The following is an 18078-nucleotide window of genomic DNA, read 5'->3' on the forward strand; positions in this document are numbered from 1 at the left end:
GACTGCTGCCTGAAGAATTTCTCATCATGTAAACACAACTCTCCTAAAGGAGGATTTTATAAAAGCTTCCAGTGTCAATATTGTTTATTATGAAATAATCCTACCTTATTGGTAGCTCAAGGGATGGATTTGTGGTAAAACGATGCAACAATATTATTCTTAACTATGATAAAGCTGCGGAGGAAGAGAGACTTTTAGAAGAAGAAATAGAGGGACCCTACATGTAAACGGGACAGGATCATGTAATCCCAGGCACCAGAGGTGGCTGCTCTCCTGTTTCAGAGTCTACAGCTGCTGGGAGCACTTAGACAGGGTTGAAGCAAGCACAGGAAGTTGCCAAAGGAGACTGGTTTCTCTTAACACTTGCAGCTTTCCGTCTTTACCTACAAGTTCCCTTAAGTTCCCTTGGACCAGGAAACACGCATTTGCGTTTCCTGATACTTTTTTTTTGAAAAGATTTATTTTTAGGGGCCTCCCTGGTGGCACAAGGGGTTAGGTCTCAGCACTATGAAGCTATCCGCACCCACTGCAGCAGTGTATTTCAGTCAATCCGCCTGTTCTGTTCCCCACTCTGTCTCTGGTGAATCCTCTCACATACCCCCACACCTTTGGCCTAAACCCCAGTTCTTGTATGCATAAATAAATAAAAATAAATCTCTCTTTCTTTTCTTTCTTTTTTCTTTTTTTTAAAGAAAATACTCTGCTGAGAGGAGCAGCAGGCAAGACCGGAAACGTCTGCTGTGGGTTAGCTCCCTGGCCTGGATCGAACAACTCATGCTACAGTGGCTGCCCATAACTTATTAGCTCTGAGACTTTAACCCCTGCACCACCAGGAAGGCCCACATTTCCTGATACTTCACAAGCAAAAACTAGGTGAGAGTTTGAGGGACTTAGCACCCACTGCCCCCTGTCCAGACTATGGGTTTTTAGAGGACCCAGTTGTCTCCAAGACCCAGCCCCAGAACAACAAAGATCTCATATGACCATGAACTCCATGAGGACTTGAAACTCCAGTCTGCAGAAGTGGGGCCTTTCTCCTGACATCTTTCTAAAATGTTGCTGCCTACTCAATCCCCTTCTCCATCCTAGGACACCACTTGCATTTAATTTGTATTGGTTCATCAACCAGAACACAAACTACTGAAAAGTATAAGAAAGTCAGGGATATAGAGAGCAAAAAGAGAGGCTTTACCTGTGCTTCTGCAGGTGGTGGTTATCCTAAATTCTACTCTTTTTTATAGTTCTGTAACAGGGTGGTCCCCAGGAAAGGGGGAGGTTCCCTGCCCCACCCAAGGGAGGGTGGAGCTGAGCAGGAAGAGGAGAAGCTGAAGAGGAGACTGAGGAAGGAGCAGGATGGAGCCAGAAGGAGACCTGGAGGAGGCGCATGGAGCCTAGAGACACGTGAAGAAACTGCGCTTGTCTTTTGGTCGTGGACTGGGTGACACAGATGTGGGTGAGACCCGTGGGGAGGTGACCATGGCAGCTTTTATCTTGATGTTGATTTTGCTCTTTTCCTTCCGGGCTTGTCCGGTTGTTTGTGACCCTTTTCTGTGGGTCCCCACTGGAAGATGCTTTAGACTTGTAGCAGGCTTTGGGGCCTTGTTCTGGGCCAATCCCATTTGGATGGACTTACCCACGAGGGGACGGGTAACTCTGGATGCTTCATTTAGAAACTAGACTCTTTGCCTTACCTGTATTGTTTCCTAGTTTTATTGAAGTTCCTTCCCATTAAAGTCTCCTATGTTTTGTGTTGATGCGGCGGATGGCAGAACCCATTTAGAATAGGCAGGTTTGTGGGGCTTGGGCTGCCCCTCTCCCTGTCCTATAACAGTTCCTCTATCTCTTCCCTAGACAGCCTTTATTACACTGCACCTGGAAGTGCTTACCTGCTGTTTCTATTCTGGTGTGGTCGGGAAAACAGCTAAGTTGGGTATAACTGTTCCTCAAATGAGACTATACTAAATGAAGTATAAAAAAGGATGAGGATTCCCTTTACACAAGGGCGCACACTTCATGAAGCAGCCCAATGAACAGCACCTGGCACTTAGTAGGCACACAACAAATACCTATTGAACAAAAGGGGCAAACATTCACTCATTTTCAACCAAAACACAATGGGAAAGCCTATGTCCATGAGAGACTAACATCAATGATTTCAGCTCCACTCAGGAGCACTAGGAGTGGGTGCTCTGCTGACCTTCGGAGACCTTACTACTACTTCACAATTTCCCCTTCTACCTGCTAAACCTCCCCATGAGAAAACAAGTCTGGAAAAATAAAGAAATCACTGTAACAGACTGTCAAGACAACCAGTGGGAACTAAATACTATCCCCCCACCCAAAGCCCACATCACAGGGGGGGAGAATGAATCATGAATTAGCAGCCACACAGCCCCTTCCCTGCAGCTTCAGAACTGGTTCTGCCACTTGCAGCAACCCTGCAGTGGCGGGGGGCTGGGAGCTGGGAGCTGTGTCTCCCGCCAGTTCCACTGGGCTTGGTGCCAGGCTTACAGCAGGGGCTCTGACAGTCTACCTACCTCCAGTTTCACCTCTTAAGGGAATGAACTCCTGACTCACTGAAGAAAACAAGGCACCAAGGGGCCCAATAAATATAAAATAACCATCATTAACTTAAAAGAAAGGTGCCCTACAAAGAAGAGATCATTATTTTTTAAAAGGCTGCTGTCCTTTCTTATAATAAAACTTGGAGCCAGGAAGTAAGTGGTACAAGTAATTAGGCCCAGTTATCAAAGGCCAGACTCACAGGTCAGACTCAGATACGGAGGACACGAAGGCACTCTATGTCAACAGGTGCTGAGTGCACAAACCATCCCAGTGAATCACCTAAAAGTCCATTACCAGGTCCAGTTCCAGGAATGGGAAAGGTAATCACAGCCCAGTAAAGTAATTTCTCCCAAGCCTGGGGGAGGCAGACATCTCCCCATCTATGCACTAACTGGACACCAAAACTGATGTGACTGCCTGCGGTTGCAGGTAGGAAGTAGATCACAGTCCTGGAAGTACCCCCTGCTTGAAAGGTTGGTGACTTTCTTTCCTTCTAGTCTGGGGCTCACACTGCGACAGCTCTACAGAGAAATCCCTAAAGGCCTGGACTACTCCCGAGGCCAGCTCAAGTAGGTGCCAGCCATGCCCACACCAGTGCTTTCTGTACAATACTCCCCAAATGTGGGCTTGCTGGTGGTACCCAGCAATTCTGGGGGCACCAGACTTCACACTGACATCTCTCTCCGGCTGTTAACCTTGGCCCATGGTCCAGACTCAGGGCAGCAGCCTATGTAGCCTGAACCAACTAGGAACCTGCACAGGGTTGACCCACTTCTCCCCAAATGTTGGCCGCCATGCTCCCTCTGGATCTGGGTCGTCATCCCACCCCTAAGGCCACTCTTTAGTCCCACCGGGCTCTCACCTCTGGGTCCTTCCCCGCCTTTAACCTGCCTAGCACTCCAGTTACGGGCCTCCTTCTCAGCCCAATTCCCCAAACCAGCTACTCACGGGGAGCCACTCCCGGCCTTCCTCCTCTTCACATGTCCCCTTCTCTCAGGCCCAGCCTCTCCCTCCTACCTTGACCCTAAACTATATCAGACTCCAAAACCCTTGCCCACCTTCATCTCACAGTTCTGGATTCCCCTCACAGCTTTCAGATACCCTGGGTCTGACTGTCCCTCACTGCTCCCCATTGCCTGCTGTCCCACTCAAGCCCTAGAGACCTGGGTCTGGGCCCCAAAGCCACCTTTTTCTTCCTCCCTCCCTCCCTCCCTCCCTCCCTCCCTTCCCTTCCTCCCTCCCTTCCTTTCTTTCTTTTAAAAAATTTATTTATTTATGCATACAAGAACTGGGGTACAGGGCCTCCCCGGTGGCTCAGCAGTTGAGCGCTGGGTTGCGAAGCTGCCCGCGGCCTCTGCGGCACCGGTTCGATCCCCGGCTGCTCCCCGGCCACCAGAGGAGGGTCCCACATGGCGCGCAGACCTCTCCTGCCGCCCGCTGCTCCCCTCAGCAGTGTGCTTCGGTCCTTCTGCCTGCCCTGCTCCCTGCTCTGGCTCTGGTGAATTCTCTCGCCCTCCCGCGCTTCTGACTGTACCCAGTGCTTGTATAAACAAAACAAACGAACAAATAAATAAATAAAAACATGCAAAAAAAATAAAAAATAAAAAATAAAAATAAAAAAGAACTGGGGTACAGACCAGAGGTGTGGGGGATGAGAAGATTCACCAGAGACAGAGTGGGGAACAGAATAGGCTGATTGACCCAAGTGCACTGCTGAGGGGAGCAGCGGGCAAGTCAGGAGAGGTCTGCCGCGCCATGTGGGTAGCTCCCTGGCCAGTCGGGGGATAGAACTGGCTGCAGAGGCTGAGGATAGCTTCACAGGTTGTGTCTTAACCCCTTGCACCACCAAAGAGGCCCTAAAGCCACTTTTTCTACATGGTCTCTGCCGTTTCCCAGGGTACAGAACTTTCTGGGGCATCGTAATTCCATCTCATTCATTTCTTTTTTTTTCCTTTAAATGCACTGGTTTCCTTTATAAACAAAATTTATATTTGTAAAAAGAAGTCAATTTAATAACAAATAATAATAGAAGGAACAGCAAAAACAGGGAAAGCACCTATGCAGACGAAGAATTTTTTTTTTTAAGGATTTATTTATTTATACAAGCACTGGGCACAGTCAGAAGCGCGGGAGGGTGAGAGAATTCACCAGAGCCAGAGCGGGGAGCAGAGCAGGCAGAGGGACCGAAGTACACTGCTGAGGGGAGCAGCGGGCGGCAGGAGAGGTCTGTGCGCCATGCAGGACCCTCGCCCGGTGGCCGGGGAGCAGCTGGGGATCAAACTGGTGCTGCAGAGGCTGCGGGCAGCTTCGCAACCCAGCGCTCAACCGCTGCGCCACTGGGGAGGCCCCAAGATGGAGAATATTTTTAATATTGTCTTAGCTGAAATGGAAACTGCACTGCAGTAGCTTTAACACAAATTTTAACAGACTTCCTCAAACTGTCCAGATCCACTTAACACCTCTGGGGTTCATCCAGGGCAGGTAGCTTTACCCAGTCAAATCTCCATTTGTGTCATGGATGGAGCCTTGAGGCTCTCTCAGGCCCACTGACCCATCTCTTGTTGCCCTAATTCCTTCAGACGTGTGGTCACAGAAATAGCTCTGAAAGAGTAGAAAATTCAGGTTTGGGCAGGTGCTCTCCATTTACTAGCCATCTTATGCTGGGCAAATCAATGAAACTCTTTTCGTCTTCGTCTTCTCATCTATAAACTGGAGTTAATAGTCAGTCCTAGCCTACCTCACAGGCTTGTTTTGAAGATCACATCAAATGAGATAATTTATGTGAAAGCACTTTGGTGTCATATAAATGTGAGGTATTATCTTGAATGCTAATGAATAGCTTACAGCTTATAAACACAAATGAATCATGCCTTTTGACTTAACAGGCAACCAAGTGACTTCAAAACTCCAGAGTTTCAGCCAGACAACCAAACCAGGAGTGTTAACCATCAGAGATACTGAGCAGACTTGGAAACCTAGCTCCTGGTCCTATCCAGGTCCGGTCAGGCCTGGGGTGAGCAAACCCACTGTTGTCAAATGAAACCAGGCTCCATGTCCAACCTTGAGTCCTTAGTGCCTGGCCCAGAGCTAAGAGCCTCTGGAAAAGGCTCACTCCTGTTGGAGACAATGGGCTGAATCACGCACACCGCAAATCCAGAAATGGTCCCCAGATCCCCACAGAATCAAATACTAACACCCCAGGACTCAGAGGCCCAAGTCACATTTTTCAGATTCACCTCCTGCCACATCCTCAACAAATCCTACGCAGTGCCCCAGGCTTTGCCGCGCCAGGCACTTTTACTTCTACACCTTCACACTCATGCCATTTCTTCAAGTCCTTGTCTGTCCTCAAAAACTTACCCTTCTTGGGCCTCCCTGGTGGCGCAGGTGGTTGAGCGCAGCACTATGAAGCTGTCCGCAGCCTCTGCAGCGCCAGTTCAATCCCCGCTGGCCTCGGAGCAACCCACATGGCGAGCAGGCCTCTCCTATCTCGCCCGCAGCTAACCTCAGCAGTGTCTTTGGTTAGTCTGCCTGTTCTGTTCCCCGCTTTGTCTCTGGTGAACCCTCTTACCCTCCCACACATCTGGCCTGTACCCCAGTTCTTATATAAATAAAATAAATCTTAAAAAAAAAAAAAACAAACTTACCCTTCTTGGGCCTCCCTGGTGGCGCAAGGGGTTAAGTCTCCACATTATGAAACTACCGGCAGCCATTGCAGCACGAGTTCGATCCCCAGGAAGGGAGCTGACCCACATGGCGCAGCAGACCTCTCCTGTCTGGCTTGCTGCTCCCCTCAGCAGTGTATATCCAGTAAATCTACCTGTTCTGCTCCCCACTCAGTCTCTGGTGAATCCTCTCACCACCACTACCCCCCACAACTCTGGCCTACACCTGAGCCCTTGTATGCATAAATAAATCTTAAAAAACAAAACAAAACACAAACTTACTCTTCTTAAATCTGTAAGAAACAATGCCAGTGTGTCACATTCTATTTATGTAGTTTAAATAAAGGTATTCTCATGCATAAAGGTAAAATAGCCTTTTCCTTAAAGCAACAGTTAAAAAACAGCAATAAAATATAGCCTCCCTCCCTGAAAATGTCAATATTAAGTTTCCATAGTAGTTTCATTGTAAACAGACTTAAAATTTGAGTCTTCAGAGATTGGGTTAAAATGCCTTTTCAAGGTCCTGGCGTCACCAAGGAATACCTGCCAAGATATATACCCTTCAAAAGGCTTCAAATGAAAAATGAGGCTACTACAGACAGGGAAAAAGTCAAGTATGAGCTGCAAAGAAATAGAAAGAATATTTAACTGGGGCTCCAATCTGGGCCTGGCGCTCAATCACTAAGTGGTCTCAGGCAAACTCCACAACCTCTCCGAACCTCCATCCTCCCATCTATAAAATAAAGAGAGTAAATGACCACAAAGATCTCTTCTAACCCTGCTGCAATACAGTCTTTTCTCCCCTCGAGGTCTTGCACAAAAACACTTTCTCAGGATCTTCCCTGATCCTGCCAACATATGAATTATATCTTTCTCTTTATTCCCACACCACTTTTTTTTAAAAAAGATTTATTTATTTATGCATAGAAGAATTGGGGTAGAGGCCAGAGGTGTGGGGGGTGAGAGGATTCACCAGAGACAGAGTGGGGAACAGAACAGGCAGACTGACCGAAGTACACTGCTGAGGGGAGCAGCAGGAGAGACAGGAGAGGTCTGGTGCGCCATGTGGGTTGCTCCCTGGCTGGCCAGGAATCAAACTCATGCTGCAGAGGCTGCGGATAGCTTCACAGTGCTGTGCTTAACCCCTTGCGCCACCAGGGAGGCCCCCTACACCACTTCTTTATACACATTTATTGAACCTCTTTCATTCTACTTCAGTACTCATTATTTACCAAACTGTGTGAGCTGTTCAGAAAGTAGAAGTGATGTCTTATTCAGTTCTAAAGTCCCATCATGTCCAAACTATGCCTTGTACACGGTGACAAACTCTCTTCATTTGTAGATTTGAAGTGAACTGTGGTAAGCCTCAACTTTGTTCTAGCTCTTTCTACCCTGAGAGCTGTGAGAAACACTGGTGTGGCATGAGGTGAATGAGTACTGGTCTGTCAGGTCTGGAATAAGTGAGAAGGGGTGAGGGGTAGAGGGTGTGGAGATGTGTATTTGACTTTAGCACTCACAGTGTAAGGAAGGGGAAAGGACAAAGATAACAGCAAGAACAGCTAGTGGTGAATACAGATTCTTTGTCAGGCACACCTCACACGACTCTGTCAAGGAGCCTCATGTAATACTGTCACTCCCATTTTGCAGGCAGGGAAGTTAAGGTACAGAGAGGTATGAACTAGGTGAGTATCCAGGCAGTCTAACTCCAAAGTCCACTTCGTTAACTGCTTATAAATACAAAGACGATTTAAAGGCACATTTACACCACCCAACACTGCTCAATATTCTCAGTACTACTGTTCTCAACACACAGTAGATGTAATAAGCCACCATTCTTGGCTTTACTTGTTAAGATTAATTATAAAAACTGTTATTTTCTGTACCAAGTTACAGTCTCCAGGATACCATCATCTACTTAGGAAAAAACTCAGCTTCTAGGAGAATTATCAACATTAGCCTCCACATTTCAAAATGATGGGCCACAGGCATAAGAGATTGAGAAGCTGGAACAGATAACATGAGGCAACCATGCAGAATCCACTTCGCACATCTGTGTTCCTAGCATCAGACTCTGAGGCTGACACACAAAAGACACTTAATAAAAACTTGTGGAATCAAATAATGTTTGTGGGATATGTGTCTAGCTTTCTCTAAATGCACAAGGGGAAGGGAAAGGAAACCAAAGAGCAATGGGAAGCACTGTAAAGTTTGACCGAACAAAGGCCTAGTGTGTGTCTGAGCACAACACTGGGTATACTCTGCTCTCCAGAGTCAGGGCCAGGGCTGCAAGCAGACAAGTGGGCCACCTCCAAGCCACCCAGTGGGAGTCTAAATTGGTAGCACCTGGGCCTCCCCAGTGGCACAGCGGTTGAGCGCTGGGCTGCAAAGCTGCCCGCAGCCTCTGCAGCACTGGTTCTATCCCTGGCCACCGGCTAGGATCCCACATGGCGCGCAAACCTCTCCTGCCGCGCCCGCTGCTCCCCTCAGCAGTGTATTTCATGAGTCTGCCTGTTCTGTTCCCTGCTCTGGCTCTGGTGAATTCTCTCACTCTCCCGTGTTTCTCACTGTACTCAGTGCTTGTATAAATAAATAAATCTTAAAAAAAAATCTTGAAGGGGTTGTAATTGTATGGGGAATATAAAAATAAAATTTAAATAAAATAAAGCAAAAAAAAATTGGTAGCACCTTTCTGAAAGGCAATTCTGACAATGTTTCAAACATAACCACTTTTGGCCTACTAATTCCGATTTGTCACAAAGTAATACCACCTAAGAAAATAAAAGTGTATTCATGCAATCATTCAACAAAGATTTCTCCAGCACCTCTCAGGGGTAAGGCATTGTTCTAGGTACTAGAGACACAACAATAAACAAAGCAGAGGAAGTCTTTTCCTGCTTGAATTTTTTTACATTCTAATGGGAGAGCCATCAATGATAGGCAAATGCAAATGTAACAAAATGCATAGTAGTGAGATGTAGTACTTAAAAGTACATAGCAGTGGAAAAGAAGAGGGGGGTAAGATAATTTCAATAGGTCGTCAGAGAAAGCCTCTCTGAGGAATTGACACATGAATGGAAAGTTGAATAAGGTGTGGGAGTGAGATATACCACTGCCAGGAGAAGAATGTTCTAAGCAGGATTAGCATGCATAAAGGCCAGGAAGCTGGAGTGTGTTCAGTGAGTTTGGAAAAATACCACTGGATGCCCATTTCACACTCCTTAGGATGGTTATTCTCCAGAAAACAGAAAATAACATGTGCTGGGGAGGATGTGGAACCCTTCTGCACTGCTGCTGGGAATGTGCAGTGGTGCAGCTGTTCTTGGAAGGTAGTATGGTTCAGCCTTAGAACATTAAACTTAGGAACCAGCAGTTTCACTTCTGGGTATAAACCCAAAAGACAAACGCAGGAACTCAGGATATTTGCATAGCTATGTTCATAGTAGCACTATGTTCACAGTAGCCGAAAGGTGATGGACAATTCACATGTCCATCAAAAGGTGAACAGATTTTAAAAAGTGGTATATACACAATGGACTGTTATTCAGTCTTAAAAAAAAGTAAATTCCAATACAAGCAACAGCATGGATGAATCTCGAAAACTTTGTTAACTGAAATAAAGCAAACACACACACACATACACACGAATTATATCTATCTGTATATTTACCTACATGAGGTACACAACACAGTCACATTCATAGAGGGAAAAAGCAGACTGGTTGTTACTTGGGGGCGAGGGGAGAAGGGAATGGAGAGTTAATATTAATGGAATTAATATGTAAACACTTAATGTCACCGAACTGGACACTCAAAATAGGTTAAATGGTAAATTTTATGTTTATGTATATTTTACTACCATTAAAAAGAATCACAGGAAGGCTGATGTGTCTGGAGCACAGTGAGCAGGAGACGAATGGTAGGGAATGTGCAAGAGAGGCAATGAGAGGCCTCATAGACAAGGGAAGGCATCTGGGGTTCATGCTAAGACAACATGAGGAGTTTGATTTGCAGCAAAGGCTTACTCTGCCTGCTGGGTGAGGAATCTGGGGCTCACCACTTCAGATTCTGGCAGGGGACTAAATCCCCAGGCCAATTTCTTCTCCACATGAGCACATCCACACCAAACCCAGGTCCTCAACTCCAGGTTTTCCTAAAAGAAAACAGCAATTTGTCCTGCCTGTATCATCTAGGTCTGGATGGGGAACAAAAATGTTTATCTTGGGGCCTCCCTGGTGGCACAAGGGGTTAGGACGCAGCACTATGAAGCGATCCGCAGCCACTGCAACATGAATTCGATCCCCCTGCCCACCAGGGAGGTGACCCACAGGGCGCAGCAGACCTCTCCTGACTCGCCCGCTGCTCCCCACAGCAGTGTATTTCAGTCAATCTGCCTGTTCTACTCCCTACTCTGTCTCTGGTGAATCCTCTCACCCTCCACACCTCCTGCCTGTACCCCAGTTCTTATATGCATAAATAAATAAATCTTAAAAAAAAAGTTTAGGCACTAACAGGAATTGCTGACTCCCTAAAAGATCACTCTCCTAGGACGGTGGTGTTTAGCCCACTTCTGGGCCTCCCAGGCTTCTCCTGGTAAGAGAAAAAAACACTATTATGACTAATGCTAGAAGAGGTTACTTCACATATAAAAAAGTGGAGTTGGATTTGTCCCTGAATCTAGCCAGGCGTAGGCAAACCTTTTCCATAAAGGGACATTTAGAAAAAAATTTAAGGGGGCAACTTATGGTCTTTGTCACACATCCTTTGTTTCGCTTAGGTTTGGTTTGGTTGTCTTTATCGTGGTAAAATATATATAACAAGCAATGTATATAACAAAATTTAACCACACTAAGTGTATAGTTCTGTGGCACTAAGTACATCCACATTATTGTACAACCATCACCATCAGTGTCTGAAATTTTTTTTCACATTCCCCAATTGAAACTCTGTACCAATTTAACACTAACTCCTGGTGCCTCTCCCATTCACTAACCCCTGATAATGGCCATTTTACTTTCTGTCTACGAATTTGACTACTCTAAGATCCTCAGATTAGAAGATTCGTACAATGTGACTGGCTTATTTCACTTAGCACCATGTCTTCAATTTTCATCCATGTTGAAGCATGTGTCAAAATTCCCTGACTTTTTAAAAAAAGACTTTTTTACTTACTTATGCATACAAGAACTGGGGTGTAGGCCAGAGGTGCGGGTTGGGGTGAGAGGATTCACCAGAGACAGAGTGGGGAGCAGAACAGGCAGATCTACTGAGGGGAGCAATAGGCGAGACAGGAAAGGTCTGCTGCGCCATGTGGGTTGCTCCCTGGCCAGGGATCAAACTCATGCCACAGTGGCTGGTGATAGCTTGATAGCACTGAGACTTTAACCCCTGCGCCACAGGAAGACCCTCCCTGCCTCTTTAAGGTTGAATAATTTCTACTGTATGCACATACATTTTGTTTATCCAGTCATCTGTTACTGCTCATGTGGGTTGCTCCAACCTTTCAACTATTATGACTAATGCTAGTATGAACATGAATTCATACAAATGTTTGAGTTCCTTTATCAAACTAAAAAGCTTCTGTACAGCAAAGGAGACAATAACCAAAACAAAGAGACATCCTACTAAATGGGAGAAAAATATTTGCACACCATACAACAGATAAGGGACTGGTATCAAAGATCTACAAAGAACTTACAAAAAAAAAAAACCCAAAAAAACAAAGCAAACAAATCAGTCAAAGAATTGGCAAAAGAACTAAAAGGAAACGTCTCCAAAGAAGAAATGCAAATGGCCAACAGGCATATGAAAAAATGTTCAACACCAACAGTTATCAGGGAAATGCAAATCAAAACCACAGTGAGATAATACCTCACCCCAGTAAAAATGACCCATATTAAAAAAAACCAGAAACAGTAAATGCTGGAAAGGATATGGAGATAAAGGAAACCTCTTACACTGCTGGTGGGAATATAACTGGTCCAGCCACAATGGAAAGCCATGTGGAGGGTCCTCGTAACACTAAAAATGGAGCTACCATACGATCCAGCAATTCTACTCCTAGGAATCTACCAAAGGACACAAAAACACTAATTGGAAAAGAAACCTGCACTCCTATGTTTATTGCAGCACTACTGACACTAGCCGAGATAGGAAACAACCCAAATGCCCCAAAACAGATGAAAAGATCAAAAAGTTGTGGTGTATTTATACAATGGAATATTATTCACTGATCAAAAAAACAAACAAACACGGGCCTCCCTGGTGGCACAAGGGGTTAAGATGCAACCTATGAAGCCACCGCAGCACCCGAGTTTGATCCCCAGGGAGCAACCCACATGGCGCAGCAGACCTCTCCTGTCTCGCCCACTGCTTCCCGCAGCAGTGGATTTCAGTCAGTCTGCCTTTCTCTTCCCAACTGTCTCTGGTGAATCCTCTCACCACTCACACCTCTGGCCTGTACCCCAGTTCTTGTATGCATAAATAAATTCTTTAAAAAAAAAAAAGGAGGAGCCTCCCCAGTGGCACAGTGGGAGCACAGCCTCTGCAGCCTCTGCAGCGCCTGTTCGATTCCGGGCGACCCGTCTGCCTGTTCTGCTCCCTGCTCTGGCTCTGGTGAATTCTCTCACCCTCCTGCGCTTCTGACTGTACCCAGTGCTTGTATAAATAAATAAATAATATTTAAAAAATAAAAAAATTTAAAAAAGGAGGGGGCAAAACGGGAAGAGGGAAGGGCAAAAACGGGGAGGGATACGGATGACAAGGAGGTGGGAAAGCAATGAGGACTACTAGGATAGAAGAAAAAAATATATCTGGTTTTAAAAAAAAGTATGCTGAGCTATATTCTAATTTTATGGATTAAATAAAAACTGTCATTATTAAACAAAAACACGTGTTTGAGTCCCTGCTTTCCTTATTTGAGGTAAATGCCCCAAAGTGAAATTGCTGGTTCATATGGCAATTGTTTGTTTAATTTTCTGAGAAATCACCACACTGGTTTTCATATAGTTGAGCACTTTCTTCACATCCTCATCAACACTTTTTACTTTCTGGGGATTTTGTTTTTGTTTTTGTTTTTTTACTTTATAAAAGTTCAGTTAATGTGTGTGAAAAGGAATCTCAATGTGGTTTTGATTTGCATTTACCTAATGAGTAATGGTAGTAAGCATCTTTTCATCTACTTACTGTCACTTGTATATATATATATATTTTTTTAATTAAAGATTTATTTATCTATGCATACAAGAACTAGTGTATAGGCCAGAGGTGTGTGTTGGGGGGCGGTGAGAGGATTCATCAGAGAAAGTGGGGAGCAGAACAGGCTGATTGACTGAAATACACTGCTGAGGGGAGCAGTGGGAGAGACAGGAGAGGTCTGCTGCGCCATGTGGGTAGCTCCCTGGTCAGGATGGAACTCATGCCCAGTGTCTGGCGTTAACTTGATAGCACTGAGACTTTTAACTCCTGCACCACCAGGGAGGCCCCACCTGTATACTTTTCTAAAGAAATATTTATTCAAGTCTTTTGCATGTTTGTTTTTATTTTGTTTTTTACAGTATTTTAAACATGTAAAAGCCATTGTTAGCTCATGGATCATTAAAAAAACAGGAATGGGCCACTGACATCTGAAGTCTTAGTTTGCTTAACTCCCCGATCTTACATATCAGGAAACCCAGGCCCTGGGAGTGGCAGTGAATGTCCCAGGCCTCCTGATTCTCAAGCCAAGCTGTTGCAGAGGGCTCTGTAGCTACTGTTTTATTCAGACAACAAATATTTATGAAGAGCCCACGGTGCGCTAATCACCGAGGAAGGGGCTACTATATAAGTGAACAGCCCAGCAGAGAGTGATGCGTGAGACACTCACACAATGACTACTAAGTGCAAGCAAGTAAGTGCTGGAAAGGAGAGCCCACTGCTGTAACAGACAGTAACAGGCAAGGCCTCTCTGAAGAAGCGCCACTTGAGGTGAGCTCTGAGGGATAAGTGACAGTAACCCAAGTTAACAGAAGGGGAAGAACTATATTCCTGGAAGAGGAAAAAGCATGTATAAAGGAGTAAGAAATTCTACTCAGTCTTTTATTCAGAGTGAGGATGACAAATCAGAGGGTATAAGAGGTCGGAATAGAATAAATTAGAAGCAAGGAGACAAGCTGGCAGATTATGCTAATCACTCAGATGGAAGCTTCTGGGGACTTGGGCTGGAGCGGTGGAGGTAGCAGAGGGAGATGAGTGAAAAGGCTTGAGCACTATTTGGGAGGTCGACTCGTGTGGACCTGCAAATGAACTAGACAGCAGGAGTGAGAAGCCAGGGAAGTATCAAGCATGATTTCAGATTCCCAGCTTGACTAAAAGGAAGTAGAGACATTTACTAAGATGAAGTTCAAGAAAGGAGCAGGTTTGCAGAGAAAAGTTAGAGTTCAATTTGGATATATTAAGATTCAGACCCCTGTGAAACACCCAAATGGAGAGATCAAACAGGTAAATGGATATGGATCTGGGCTTCAGAGAAATGATCTGACCAAAAGTTAAATATGCTTTGGTGTTCATCACTACCACTGCTGCATGGTGCTGGAGAGGGCCTGAGTGACACAGTGTAAGGACCACCGACCTGGGCTGGGCATCAGGGAGTCTGGATTCTAGTCCCAATTCTGACACTAACCACACTCTTTGCCCTTCACTTTTACTATCAGTAACAGAAGTAGGTTGGCCAAGATCAGGGATTTTTTTAAACATTTTTGGATACGAATTACCTCCACCTCTCTAAAATGAATACACAGAAAATAACACAAACAATTTCAGGGATTCACTCAGTTCCTAGAGCTTTTCTGTGGACCCCAAATTAAAAATTCCTAGACTATATGACCAAACAACCAAAGTTTAGGAGGCCTTCCTTGTATATGGGCATTTTAAATGTGTCATTCCTCCAGATGCCCCTAAAGAATGTGACAGGTACTGAACCATGCAGAGAGGACACCAGATCCTGGGACTTCTGTCTACCAACAAGTGACCATCATGATGAAGTTAACCAGAGCATCCAAAGGTTCCAACCTACTGTTCAAGATTTATTTTCCTTTTTTTTAAAAAAAAAAAGATTTCTTTATTTATGCATACAAGAGCTGGGTACAGGCCAGAGGTGTGAGTGGTGAGAGGATTCATCAGAGTAGGGAACAGAACAGACAGACTGACTGAAATACGCTGCTGAGGGAGCAGCAGGCGAGGCAGGAGAGGTCTGCTGCGCCATGTGGATTGCTCCCTGGCCAGCTGGGGATCGAACTAGTGCTGCAGAGGCTGCGGATTGCTTCATAGTGCATTGCTTAACCCCTTGTACCAGGAGGGAGGCCCCAGATTTATTTTCCTTTACCTTCCTTCTTGGCCTTGGTTCCAGATAAATTTAACTCCCCTTTCTTGGAATTCCCTTCCTCCATCTCTACACATCCAAAGACTGCCCATTCTTCAAGACTTCAAATGACTTCTCAATTTCCTCCACCCATTCTCCTAAGGGGAGCAGCGGGTGACACAACAACAAGAAGCAACCTCAGCCTACTCTAAACATCCAGAGCACTTAGTCTATATCCCTCTTAAGAAACTTACCATGTTATCCCTTGTGCCATAGCTGTGTCTTCCGTACTAAAAGACAGGAGCAGCACCTGTTACCCTTTATAAAATGCCTTCTCACATACCCCTATCTCATCTGAGCAAAAACTGGATCTCAACCACCACTGGTCTCTTGTCTAGCCAACAGCCAGCCCCACCTGATACCTGGTCGCTCCTCTACTCTCACCCAACTCATGTCACACTGAGGTTGAATATTTTTTCTAAATCTGATACTGTAACTTCTCTTATTAATATTTACATCAATGCTTCACAATTGCCTTCCTCAACAGTTCTAAATTTCCTGGCTGGATTTGATGTGAAATGTCCAAAGTAATTGCTTACTAATTTCTTTTTTAAGATTTATTTTATTTATGCATACAAGAACTGGGGAACAGGCCAGAGGTGCAAAGGGTGAGAGCAATCACCAGAGACAGAGTGGGGAGCAAAACAGGTAGATCTACTGAAATACACTGCTGAGGGGAGCAGTGGGCAAGACAAGAGAGGTATGCTGTGCCATGCAGGTTGCTCCCGGTCTGTGGGTATGGAACTCATGCTGCAGTGGCTGCCAATAGTTTGACAGCGCTGTTCTTTAACCCCTGCACCATCAGGGAGTCCCTCACTAATTTTTTAAAGATTTATTTATTTATTTATGCATAGAAGAACTGGAGTGTAGGCCAGAGGTGGGGGTGGGGTGGGGTGTGTGTGTGTGTGTGTGTGTGTGTGTGAGAGAGAGAGAGAGGATTCACCAAAGACAGAGTGGGGAACACAACAGGAGGATTTACTGAAATACACTGCTAAGGGGAGCAGCAGTTGAGACAGGAGCGGTCGGCTGTGCCATATGTGGGTCAGCTCCCTGTCCGGGTAAGGAACTCAGGCAGCAGCAGAGGTGACAGTATGACAGCGCTGAGACTTAACCCTTAGGCTACCAAGGAGACCCCATTATTTCTCACTATTAATGAAGTACTCATTAAACAATTTACAAATATAGAACACTAAGAATAGTGCCCAACAAAGAGGAAGCATTATATAGATGTTAGGCATTATTAATACTGAAATCTTAGACTCTGAGACATGTGTAATATGCTTTGGGTGCTCCATACACATCCCTACAGCCCACTTGGGACTTTAGCTGTAACTGCAGGAGCAGCTGTGTAGGCTAACTGCATCCCTGCTCACAGCTCTGTGAGTCTCCCTGCTTTTCTGCCCCAGAGTTTCACGTTCTCACAAGGTCACTCAGCCCATGGCAGAGCAGCATGGGCGTACAGGGGCATTCGTGGGCATTAATTTTCCATCTGATGAATGCTCAGCCTCCTTCCTACTGTGCTACAACCACCACCATGATTCACAGGGAGATCCCAAGTATATTAGATACAGCTTCATTCGAGTCCCACTCGCGGGCACCTTTATCAGCATCACTCTGTGGAACTCATTCCCTCATTTGAGGGAATGAAAAGGGAGTAAAGAAGTCTTAAAACGTCGCCTTTCTTCCGCCCAGGCGGTCCGCCCGCAGAGAAAGTGAATGAAACGCCTCCGGGCAGAGCTCAGACCCGCGGACGCAGAGGCCGGGACTGCGCAGGCGCACGGGGGCAGCCCGCGTTCTCTCGGGCTCACGCCGCGGCCGCTCCCGAACCCCGGCCACTATGAGAGCCCAGCAGGCCGCGTGAGGGGAGCCCCTCAGCGCCCCCCTTCCTGGCAGGGTCCTCCTACGGCCCAGGAGCGGTCTGGAGCCCCCCTTCTGAGGCAGCCGCCCGCTCCTCCGCGCCCAAGGCCGGGCCCAACCGCGGACGAGACGCCGGGACCGGAAGGACCGCTAGGCGGGTCGGAATCTGGTCCTCCGCCTCGCGGTTCTCACCTCTTTGTCTGCCGCCTTCTCCTCGATACCGAGCAGGGCATACAGGTCCATCTGTAAGAGCTCCTTGGTCACCGCCATGGTTCGAATCTTGACTGGAGCCGGGACTACAACTCCCTAGAGGCTGAGCGTGCGCGGGGACTGCTGGTCCGAAACCCACCCAGGCGCTTGGCCCCCTGGGAATTGTGTTTTGCGTCGGACGTGACTGCCCCTGAGCTGAGCGGGCTCAGCCGTAGTGAATGAACTACAACTCCCAGCAGCCCCTGCTCCCGCCGCCGCCGCTCTCCGGCTAGGGCGACTGGTCAGGGTTCCTTTGCCCGAGCGCGAGCACTAGTGGGCGTGGGGGCCGAGCGCCGAGCTGAGTGAAGGGGCCGGGGTCGCTGGACCCGGCGGGCGCGATCTCAACTC

General features: G+C 46.4%; 1 protein-coding gene across 1 annotated transcript in view; it reads right to left on the reverse strand.

Moving 5' to 3' along the window:
- Nucleotides 1-17751, reverse strand: part of DNAJC17 (DnaJ heat shock protein family (Hsp40) member C17) — a gene marked incomplete at its 5' end in the record, with an annotated part of 34082 nt that extends 16331 nt beyond the window's left edge. Inside the window, one exon of the mRNA XM_084239985.1 lies at nt 17674-17751. Coding sequence (XP_084096111.1) covers nt 17674-17751 — 78 coding nt within the window. The remainder of the gene's footprint in view (nt 1-17673) is intronic.
- Nucleotides 17752-18078: the final 327 nt, after the last annotated feature.

Source organism: Talpa europaea (assembly GCF_964194135.1).
Source record: "Talpa europaea genome assembly, chromosome: 8".
NCBI classification, from domain to species: Eukaryota; Metazoa; Chordata; class Mammalia; order Eulipotyphla; family Talpidae; genus Talpa; species Talpa europaea.